This window comes from Brienomyrus brachyistius, chromosome 17 (genome assembly GCF_023856365.1).
Source record: "Brienomyrus brachyistius isolate T26 chromosome 17, BBRACH_0.4, whole genome shotgun sequence".
In the NCBI taxonomy this organism is placed as follows: Eukaryota; Metazoa; Chordata; class Actinopteri; order Osteoglossiformes; family Mormyridae; genus Brienomyrus; species Brienomyrus brachyistius.
Window position 1 is genome coordinate 16,042,905 of NC_064549.1, and position 11,603 is coordinate 16,054,507.

Genomic DNA, 11,603 nt, shown 5'->3' on the forward strand with positions numbered 1-11,603 from the left:
GCCTCAGCAGAACAGCCACATGTCATGGGCTCTTGAGGAGGACCCTTGCGCCCCAGCTCTGCAGGCACCATACGTGGCTGCCCTTCCCCATAATCCCCCAGCTTGCTCTCATCTGTGTATGTCTCATCTGTGTACTGTAGGAGAGCAGGATCAGGTAGGCAAAAAGATATCTCTCCCTTGGGGATCAATAAAGTATCATTCTATTCTATTAACGCTACATTGATTTAGATGTTTGCATTGGTGTGGGTTCTTTTATGTTCCCAGAGAAACCTGTTTGAAAACTTAGGATTTGGTAACACACAAGTAATTTAGTAACTCGGTTACAACTCAAGTACAAACATAAACAAATACAGTAACTGCATGAAATATATGAACTCTAATGATTGATTAATGATGAATGAATGTGGGATTAGTACATAACTAACACTTAGTGTCTGATTAATTAATACATTAAGTAAGAATGTACTAATACATTATTTCTGCCCTCAAGTAAAGTATTACCAACTTCTCTAATGTAACTTAAGTCAATTTTACAGGTAGTTTAACTCTTAGGATGTGTTTGTCTGAACATTTTGAGAGTAGGTACAGAACCAAAATACATTCAAGGTTTGGAATATTTGAGAAAGGTGTGTATGGGGAGTGGAAATGGCAGCCGGTCCCACATTGTCATATATTCAGCTCCCTGCAATGATGCAGTGCCACAGCAGGGCAGCCTTTCTAATTTCTGCACAACCATAGACAATCTTTTCAGTCTGAAGCCCTTGACTATTTGAACAACTGGGTATTTCAACATAAGATGGTCAGTTAAAAAAAATTACCCAGGAAACAATAAGTTTCTAACAACATTCTGTTGCTTGAATGCTGGTGGTCCTCCTTTTGGATATTCCTTAGTCAAACATCTCAGCAAAATTCCACAGTGAAGAAGAATTAAAGGCCAAGGGCAAGAAGACAGCTACGGAGAAACGATAATCCGCGCTGTGCGGTTGTCAGAAGGAAGAGAAACTAGCTTCCCCTTTCTGTTATCCCTCTTTCTCTGTTAATTCAGCAAATATCTAATGGCGCTGATGACTCACACGCTGACTGACTTTCCTATATAAACTGATGCTCCCTGTTTCCTCTTTCACTTTATGCTACAAAGTGTCCATCAGCAGCACAGCCAGGTGCTGACAGAGTCAAACAGGGGAAACAAGAACCGTGACCATTGACTGCTTCAGAAATTGCCACATGTTCCTCCATCACACCATGTGTGCGCACTGTACTGGCAGAATTACATACTGTATCTGTACACAGAGTACATCCAATAGTGGGAAATTAGGCAAATGGTCCTGTAAAAAGAGAAATTTCATGCAAAAGGAGCAAGACAGAGATCTTTTGCTGATCTAGTGGTTTTTCATTTGCTGGCCTCTGTTATCACCTCAAATAAAGATAAACATGACTGGACTGCAGCTGTAAAACAGTCAAAAGTGTCATCCAGGGTCATGTTAATGTTTCATTTTTCAACCAATTATCCATCACAGGGTCACAAGGATAAATATATTTATAATTATTTAAAATAAGTCACAGCAATTTATAATGAGTGGTGCATAAAACCCTGCAGTGCATGGTGATAGCAAAATAAAATTTATTGTGTCATGCATTGTTATTTTAAACGGGATGATGTGTTTTCACAACATGACGTACATATTTTTTTATATAGACAACAAAAGCATGTTAATGTAAATTCACTTCACAGACAAAGATTGCAATTTGAATGTTTATGAAAAACGTTCAAATGTCATAAAAGATTAATTCAAGTCAGAATGTAAGCATAGATGTCACTTAAACTACATAATTTATATATCTTAACACAATTTATATATCTTAACTTGTTTTAACAGGAATTACATTACAAACAGCATTAAACAAAGTTAATAGGCTGATAAAATAATATATTGATAGGAACTAGGTATTCGTTCAATAAATGGTTTAAGAAGAATACATTATGATAACTTCTGTAAAGAGAGGCAGCAGTTTAAAAATAACTATATTTTATTGCATTGCCAAATATTATATTGCCAGTCAACAACATGTTGGATTTTTCCTAACACATCTTGTAGAAGTATCAGTTCAGTCCAAATACTTGTCAATTAGAGATAAGACATTACAAATATTTCTCAGGATTGTATTCTCTCCCACATTTTTTCCATCATAATCTGTTGTAAAGATAGAACCCGGCAACATTTCTGGAAAAAAACACCACAGAGACCTTCATCTTGAGTTTCTGAGTGGGTCAAATTCCTTCCCTTCTTTTCAGATGTTGCGGTGAGCACCAACAAGGTTTTTAGCTAAGGATTCTCTAACATTTCAGTCACTCTTGTTCCTTCCTCTCCACTGGTGTGAAAAAAAAATGCTGTTCTCTGGGTCCTCCCACTAACGGTATAACCACATTTGAAAATATGTTAAGCAAATACATCTAAAACAGTCAAACCCAGAGCAAATAAGTTTCCCTTAAGAAGAAGGTTGCTTGCTCACTGGCACTGGGAGAAAGAAAATCTAAGAGAAATAAACACTGCAGCTACAGTATTCCGCCACGCTACAGCTTTCCAACAGTGTTTGGAGCTGAAGCAAGGTTTTGAAATCCTGACAAATCAAATCCACCAACTGGGAGGCCTTTCCTGGGAAAATTCACCAATGCATCACTTGAATTTGATAAGAGTTTAGTCTAGGTTGCTGGAGAATGTGGGCCATAAACCCCAAAGGTCACCCCCCCCATGTGTGTCCAGTACCTATCAATCCACAATATCCTACCATTAAACACTGACCAATAACATGAAAAGCATGATGGAGATGGAAATATATTAAACAGTGATTGCCACTTTATATTAAACAAACAAAACATTTAACCACTTGCACATAATGTGAAAGGGGAACAAAAAACATTTCTTGGAACAAATGAAGGAACAGCAAATAACATTACATCACAGTCCCAAATAATCAGAACCAGAGCCTGGGATATCAGCCTGACTTAAAACATGTAAACAATCGCAGGATTGCTATTAGGAATCCAGCATGTAAACCATGTCTGATCCATATACTATGATACAGAATCCTCGGTTATTCTCTGATGCTGGACGCAGCCATTACATTGTCCTTGCCTAATCTTTCTCAAGCATTATCCATAGATGGTATATCTCACTGCTCATCAGAATCAATGCCCTTATTGACAAGGTGCAAGGCTAACAACAGCTGCTTCTTCTGGCATCTCTCTTCTGTCACTACACTCCTTCCACTCCCACCCTTCAAGCACTGCAAGCTCGTCTAATGACGAAGCAGCAAACGAATGAATACCACATTAATGAAACGCGATCCGAGCCAAGGCTGATTCAGATTAACAGTGAAGCAGCAGAAAATCTGTGTTCCTGATAACAGCCAAACAAAAGCAATCGATTTTGACTGCAAAAATTCTATTGAGAATGTGCAGGTGCATTCGTCAAATCAACATATATTACAACACAGCACTAGACTGGCGGAAGCGGTCAACAACTCAAGGACAGATGGAGGAACAGCTTTCAGTGTCGACACTACCCTAAATGCAGCGCAAACAAGTAGCTGGAACACAGAACAGTACGGTTGGTGGATCTAAGAAAACTGCAACAAATTGCATTTTTATTCAACGTCTACATTCATTACTTTGCCTGCCAGGGCCTTTTCCTGATAGTGCCCCATCTATTTACTACCAATTTAGCTTTGGACTCTTGCAGTAACAAAGAGTGTAAGAATGATAATATAAATGTGTAATAGGCCACCAAAAGGCATGACTACAAAAATAAATCTCCCTATTTTCATTTAGTAAATTAATTAATTTCATTTTTTTATTTTCCCACCATAGCAATAATTATTATTATGTTGCATAGTTGGCATTTTATGCAAAGCAATAAAAAATAACCATTCATACATCGTTATGTTTTCATTGGATCAAATCAAGTCCATCCACGAAGGTACAAAGAGGTGGGTCTATCTGGGACTAAAGGCTGTAAGCTTTACATTAGAAGCCCACAGCCCTAACCACCCTGCTACCTGATGGTGAGGTTTTACAGGAGCACGCACGGCTTTTTGGTTGTGGTGGGTTGAGGGTTAAGGAAAGCCCTCACTGCCTCAGCAAAGACCTCCCTGATGCCGTCCTGGTGGAGGGCAGAGCACTCGAGATACTTAATGGCACGGATCTGCCGTGCCAGGGCCTGGCCCTGCTGGTGGGTGATGGTGGTCTGGTTCTGCTCCTTCAGCTTTTGCAGAACGTCGGGATCCGAGCGTAAATCGCTCTTGGTGCCCACCAGCAGAATGGGGACGCTGGGGCAGTGATGGGTCACTTCGGGGTGCCATTTGTGCTTGACATTCTCGTAGGAGGGTGGGCTGGCGATGGAGAAGCAGATGACAAAGACATTGGTCTGTGGGTAGGACAGCGTGCGCAGGCGATCGTACTCCTCCTGCCCTGCCGTGTCCCACAAGTTCAGGCTGATAGTCCGGCCATCCACAGTCACCTGGGAACTGTAGTTGTCAAAGACTGTGGGGATGTACTCCCTGGGGAATGCGTTTGTAGTGTATGAGATGAGCAGGCAGGTCTTCCCTACAGCACCGTCTCCCACCACCACACACTTAATGCTCTGCATCCTGACCTCTTTGCGTCCTCAACAATCTGAAATAAACAAGACATGTTATTTTTATACCTATATACACTATGCCCATAAAATACCGCTCAATAGGCCTTGTACATGTACAGCTACACCATCCTTAGAAAAATTTAACAAGCAGATAAACATTTCAGGTCAAACTTCCTCTGACAACAGAGCAGTCATAGCTAACTGCCATAGCATATAAATAAAAATGTAGTCGTGCAAATTTCTCCTGAGCTATAAACCAAAAGTCAACATATAGCGAGATTGATGCATTGCACAAAAGTAGCTAAATGCAACTTTACAAATAAAGCTTGCACATTTAACGGCTGTCACTGTAGTTGTAACTCCACTTTAGAACGCCGTGGAAATTACATTCACAACTGTTCCGTTTTCTGATGCTTCTCCTTCCGCTGCGCTGATTTTACTTCTTGTTTGACATTTCCCATAAAACAAAGCAGTTTAGACAATGACACTGAAATGCAGATTAAGTCTGTTGCAGCTCTATGCATGGAAACTCAGTGCTGAGCGTGTTGCTGTCTCAGTTTGAACTAGCTGCTTTACATGAGTGTTTAACACATATAAAACCACACAGAATCTGTTTTAGCTCCTCACACTACACCCTGACTGGGCTCCGGCTGTCCTTCACTACGTGGGTGGAGGGAGAGAATAAATTCTGAAAAAATTAAGAGTAAAAGAGAATCACTGGACCTGCCCCAGTCATCTGTCTAGAGCAGATGTTTGATTACTGGAGTCATAGGCTACCCAGCTCAGCCCAGTCTCCAGTGACACATAAACCCAAGTCCGTCCAAGCTCAGCTCCACAGCACAGCTAAGCAGCCTTCATGTGTGTAATGAGCCACACAAACTGAGTGGCCTGGATCACTTGGACATATTGCAAAAGGCTGCACATGGACTGCCCTGCACATGGACTGCTCTGCACATTGCCTGCCCTGCACATGGACTGCCCTGCACATGGCCTGCCCTGCACATGGCCTGCCCTGCACATGGATTGCTCTGCTCATGGCCTGACCTGCACATGGACTGCCCTGCACATGGACTGCCCTGCACATGGACTGCCCTGCACATGAACCTTAGGCCCACAGTTTCTGTAGCATTAGTTACCAATCCATAAGCCAGATGTCTTCCACATTAAGTCAAGACTTAGTGAGCCAAGCCATCATCAATGCCATCCAAAGCATTGGACACTCTCTAGCATGGACATGCTCTGACTCGAATTGCTTAGTCTGAAACCACAAAGGACCACAAAAGGAACTAAAACTTGTAAGCAAATAGTTTTCGAAGCATAAATGCATGATAGCACTTTTATGACACATAGGAGTTTTCTCTATCTTTCTCTTACAAGTGGTGAAAGCAGAAGTTTCTGAACATCCCCCATAGCTGAACAGCAGCTGTCATTGGCAGTAACCACCTAAGAAGTAAGCATTGGCCCGCTAGGGTATCTATAGTCACTACTATGCATACAGGTCGGTTTATTTAAGCTGAGTTTCACCACAGCAAGCAAGCCGAGTCTCTTGCTTTGAACTTTTCGATTGCTACTGCAAAAGAAACTTTAGAGGCTGCAGAGAATGAGTAAAACAACTGCTTCAATGGCTCTGGCCAAGTGTGTGTGATTCATGTTACTATAACATTTGGTGATGTCAGGATAGACATTTCATTTTATTTTTTTATTTTTTTTGGGGGGGGGGGCAGCTGACCAGGCTTGGTGCACTGATTAATTCCACCTGTCACACCTGTATAAACTGCACTTTTGCTCTTAGCTACCAGGAAGACGTCCCAACCCTGGTCTGCATCAAATGGCAAGCCTGAGCCATTCCCCTCCCAGTTTGTCTGTTTTGTTTTCACTTGAACCCCCCCACCAGCTTTCTTTCAGTATTTCCTTAGTGTGTGCCGTTAGGCCCAATCCTACCCCACCCTGTTCCCCCTGAAAATAACGCTGCTTCCCCAGATGAAAATCCTCTTCCTTGCCCAGTCCCAGTGTTACATGGTTTTGCCAGCTACTTCAATCAGAGACCGTTTTATAAGAATCTGTGACACTTTTCAGACTCATGGAACGTTGTTTTTCTATAGAGCTCAAATACGAGATTAATAGTATTACACCATATAATTATTTAATATCACAGATATCCCATTTAAAGCTTTAACTAACTAATACTCTATGTTACAATCTCAGTGAAATGAACTGCCTTGTATTCGCAAATGTTTAAAATAAATCAACACATAGGTTCAGTATGAACAAATCTTGATTCATTTATCGTCTTTTAATCAGACATCCACACTCTATATACAAATCATAAAATCCAATCTTAGCATTCCGTAAAATTTAGGAATCAGGTAGCATTTGTGATCGTAATTAACTGTGTACAGTCTGGCAGTAACAGATTTGCAGACCAGTTGCTTCCCTTTGGGATGGTAGTAATTTCATCTTAGATACGAAATACCCCCTTCACAAAAGTGATCACTGTTAACTCCCTGAATATTCTAAGGTTAAACTTTTTCAATTTTTTTTTAGTAAAATCAGATTTTTTTCATTACTGCCAGGCGTAACTTCACGCAGTTGTTCTGAAATTAACAATTCATATCTAAGTACTGTGCCAAAAGACATGTCTCGCAGGGCTCGCTCCATTAACAATCATTGCAAATCCACAGGACCTTCATTTAAGCACATATTTCTGGTTCATAAAAACGGGGCCGTTAACACTTATTTCAACTTCCATGGAATTATACACAGTGCTAAATAATTAAATGTGAAAAACATTCATTAGATGAAAAGAATTATACAGAACCTATTGGAAACATTTCGGCTATAACATTTAAATGTTTGTTATAACTGTTTGATTGCTGAACTATTTGCTACGGCTGCATTTTCATTTTGCGAGCCCAAGATGACAACCGATTACACTCATTCATCGGGGTTTGAAATGAACGTGAGTTAAAATAGCGACACGATCTAATGATATAGATGCTTTGTGTGCGACTGAGCCTGGCCGGACACATCCAAAGGGTCCAGTGACTAACAATTTGCACCGTCAAGTTCTCACAGCCCAGAAATCGACAGTACTTATTTCGCCTGATTATGAACACATTTCGCATCAATCCATATAGACCCGTTAGCATCACTGTGATCAATGTAGATTAACTGGTTAAGTAATGTCAACGTAACGCAAAGACTTAAGTTCTTCGTAAATTTCTATAGTGAAATCCTGTACATTTTGGGAGTGACCCCAAATCTATTTCTCCAATTTAAAAGTGAACATCAAGACCTGCTCCGAAAATGATCTTAAATGCCGACAAGTATAAATAACTAACATAAGACTCGCAAAAAACTGGATCTTGGACTTGTCCAGATTATCTCCCACTACTATTAATCATACATGGATAAAAAGAAACCCGTTACTCACAAACTAGGAGCAGTTCAAAACTTCTTACTACGTCACTAGAAATACGATGCAAATAAAATCGTTACGGGACAGCAGTTTTAACCACTTCTGTCAGTAAGAAAGAAGAAACAGAGAAAATCTCACCAAACATAATACTTCTCCTGCGAGAAGTCTCCTTCTCTCCTTCGGATCACGGACTAAAGATCCCTCCAAGTGCCTTACGACAATTCACCAGCGGCAGTTGTACCGTGAAGGAAGTGAAATGTAATTCTCGAAGAGGAAGTCTAACGCACAAAAAGTAATTGCTGTAAGAGGAAGTTAATTTGCAAGGCATCTAGCCGGTGACCGCTCCTCACCAGAAAATGCCCATGGCTTGATTTTAAATTAGATGACCTGCTAATATTATGGGCTTACATTTATAGCAAACTTATCTAAGTTTGTGATATGTATTACAAATACAGAAATACAACAGTAAAATAAAAATAATACTTATAGGAATACAGAAGTACACTAGCTGGAAAAACAGCCCTGACAGGATTGTGTTTTGATGCTGGTGGACCAGCAGAGCTGCATGTGCTGGTCTACCTGCACATGAAGCTGGTCCACCAACACCAAAACACAACATACGCTAGTATAACCAGCATACATTTTGCTGGTCATGCTGGGAACCAGCTATGCTGGTCTATGTTGGGGTTTTTTTTTGCAGGAACTTCTCCAGGTCTATGAAGAAGAATAACATCCATCCATCCATTTTCCAAACCACTTATCCTACTGGGTCGCGGGGGGTCCAGAGCCTGGGCACGAGGCAGGGAACAACCCAGGATGGAGGGCCAGCCCATTGCAGAGCACACATACACACCAGTCACTCACACATGCACACCTACGGGCAATTTAGTAAGTCCAATCTTTGGACTATGGGGGGAAACCGGAGTACCCGGAGGAAACCCCACGACGACATGGGGAGAACATGCAAACTCCGCACACATGTGACCCAGGCGGAAACTCGAAACTGGGTCCACTGGGAGGCAACAGTGCTAACCACTGCACCACCATGCCGCCCCCAGAAGAATAACAATATGCTGTTATTTAAAAAAAAAACAAAAAAAAAACAAGCCATTAACAGTAGGTTAATAGATTCAAAAATACAATGGGCATAGACCAAAACTTAATGAATAAAACAGAAATTTATGATTAAGTAAATAAAATTTTGAAATAAGCAAATAAAGAAATTATAATGTTTTGGGGTATATTGCTACCATGAGATGTGTCGTGTTGGACTTTGCAACTACTGTTCAGCATGCTGCGAGTGTGTTATCTTCTAAAATATCTCCTCTCCCACAGTCTACACATCGCATAAGTTGCACATAAACCCGAACAGCTCTACAGCAGCCGTGACAAATGTGAAGAGGTGTCAAGCCCAGTCCGCCTTGTGGTCCAAAAATACTCATGCATTTTTAGAGAAATGAGCCTTCACGCAGTTGGGGCGTTTAATGGCCTGTGTGGTGCAAATTTAGAATAAACTGAACTTTCTGAATCTTCTGCAATGATAACACCTGAAGGCTGGCATACTGATCTTTGAAACAAAAGTGCAGTATAATGTATGTAGCTTCCTGTACATTTGGAGAGAGTCAGAAAGAAGACAGCTTCTGAATGGCTTACATTAGTACATCAACTGATCTGAAACAGTTGGTATATATGACAATGTTGCTTGGCACCCGCCTCCCCCCCCCCCCCTTCACATTAAGGCCATGTGACTGCAGCAATACACCACCCATTAGTCCTACAAAAGGTTATTTTTTTTTATTTTTCCATCTGCAGCACAGATTAAAGGTTGTGAACCCTTTGGAACTGTGTATTACAGATTGGCAGAGTCCCAACCTCAATCCCACTGAAATGCTGCGGTGTGATCTGAGCCAGTTCAAGCAAGACGTCCCATGAAATGAAAGCTTTGTACGGATGAATGGGCAAAAATACCTCGTAACTGCTGTATAGGTCTTATCAACAGCTACAGAAAGAAAGATAACAACTTGATGTTATTATCAATAAAAGGAATTTCACTACTTACTAAATATAATGCTTTGCATACTTTTTCCATCAAGACGTCATCAAGGATTGTTTAAGGTTTAAACTTTAAACCATTTGCTAAATTAAGATACGACAAATACGAAATGCTGTGTTTGTTTTTTTTTTTTTTTAAATAAGATTCACAAAGATCAGATAACACTTTAGAAGACATCCAGATGATTATTGGGGCAGCAGTACAAAAGCTGGGAATGCCAAGAGACTGAAGAAACTGTTCAGAAAGGTTGGCTCAGGACTCAGGATCAGCTTTGACTCCCTGAAAAAGTGAGGTATGAGCTCTTATGCTCTTATGTAACGTCTCCTACCCCTCACACGCAACAATTGTGGCATGGAGGAGTTCCTTCTAAGTGTGTATTTTAGCATGGTCCAATGCAAAGTGACACCTCCTCCACACACCTGCTAATTTAAGAGTGACCACTATGTAGACATATCCAGATGACACGGATTTGTTTCTTGACTCATTTTGATAAAGGTCATATCTCACATCTGTGTTTGTCATACTTTTGCCTCTATGACAGAGCCTTGGGGGAAACAGTGCGACCAACAAGCCAATTCCCTTGTCTCAACTACCATCTTCAGTTAATACATAATCAGTTCAGTTTTTGAGTTTTTCTTCATACTATGTTTAAAAACACACTATTGTTATGGATTATTTTCTTAACCAGGTACAAACAAATACCATGCATGCTACTACCACAGTATTACACAGGATTTACACATTTTGCAAACATGGCTTTTCTGCTCCTTACTCTGATTTCCCATTTTAGTTAGTAAATACGTAAGGCTTTTTGCAAACTGATATCCGGTCTAGGGTGTATCCTGTCTGTACACTCTGTGTCCTGAGTTAGGCTGCTATATAACTATTATTTCAAACAGTGTTTGAAATGGGCCAGTACTCAACAGCACACAGTATTGGCACCTCTTCATTGTGCTCTGCACAGTAACGGGAATTCTCTGCTGGTACTGAATAACTGGCAGAGTACTGACACTTATTTGGCCCACTTCAAGCAATGCAAAAACTCGTACTGAATGGACTAGTACTGGAAGCACAACTTAGCAAACAGAGTATGACAGAAATGTTACATCTTTATTGTAAAACAGATTCAAATGTAAGAAGTAATACTTTCTTTTGCATATTCTCTGGGATCTGGGACATATATGCGTCTTCATGCAGTGGCAGTGGTCTTGCACTTTTACAAAAGGTTTGAGCAACGAGAAAGTTTTAACACGTCATTCTTAGAAACAAATCATAGATTTTTTAGATCACTGCTGATTTCCTGATTAAACATCTAACTTGGCAAGGTCAAAATTCCTGCCATGGAGATGTCTCTTGCATTTAGCAGTTGAGGTGCTAAATATAGCAATCAAACACACAGACCTATCAATACAATATTTTTACATTTTATTTAGCAGAGGCTTTTATCTAAAGTGACATAAATTTTTAAGAAAGGAGGGTCAGACGATCCTTGGAG

General features: G+C 40.5%; 1 protein-coding gene across 1 annotated transcript; it reads right to left on the bottom strand.

Moving 5' to 3' along the window:
• Window positions 1-1,601: 1,601 nt before the first annotated feature.
• LOC125712042 (rho-related GTP-binding protein RhoG-like) lies at window positions 1,602-8,347 on the bottom strand. The gene is made up of 2 exons (XM_048981668.1): window positions 8,194-8,347; window positions 1,602-4,672 (listed from the first exon to the last, which is right to left on the bottom strand). Exon 2 carries the CDS (start codon window positions 4,644-4,646, stop codon window positions 4,071-4,073), a length of 576 nt encoding a protein of 191 aa, XP_048837625.1. The 5' UTR covers window positions 4,647-4,672; window positions 8,194-8,347; the 3' UTR covers window positions 1,602-4,070.
• Between the last annotated feature and the right edge of the window lie 3,256 nt (window positions 8,348-11,603).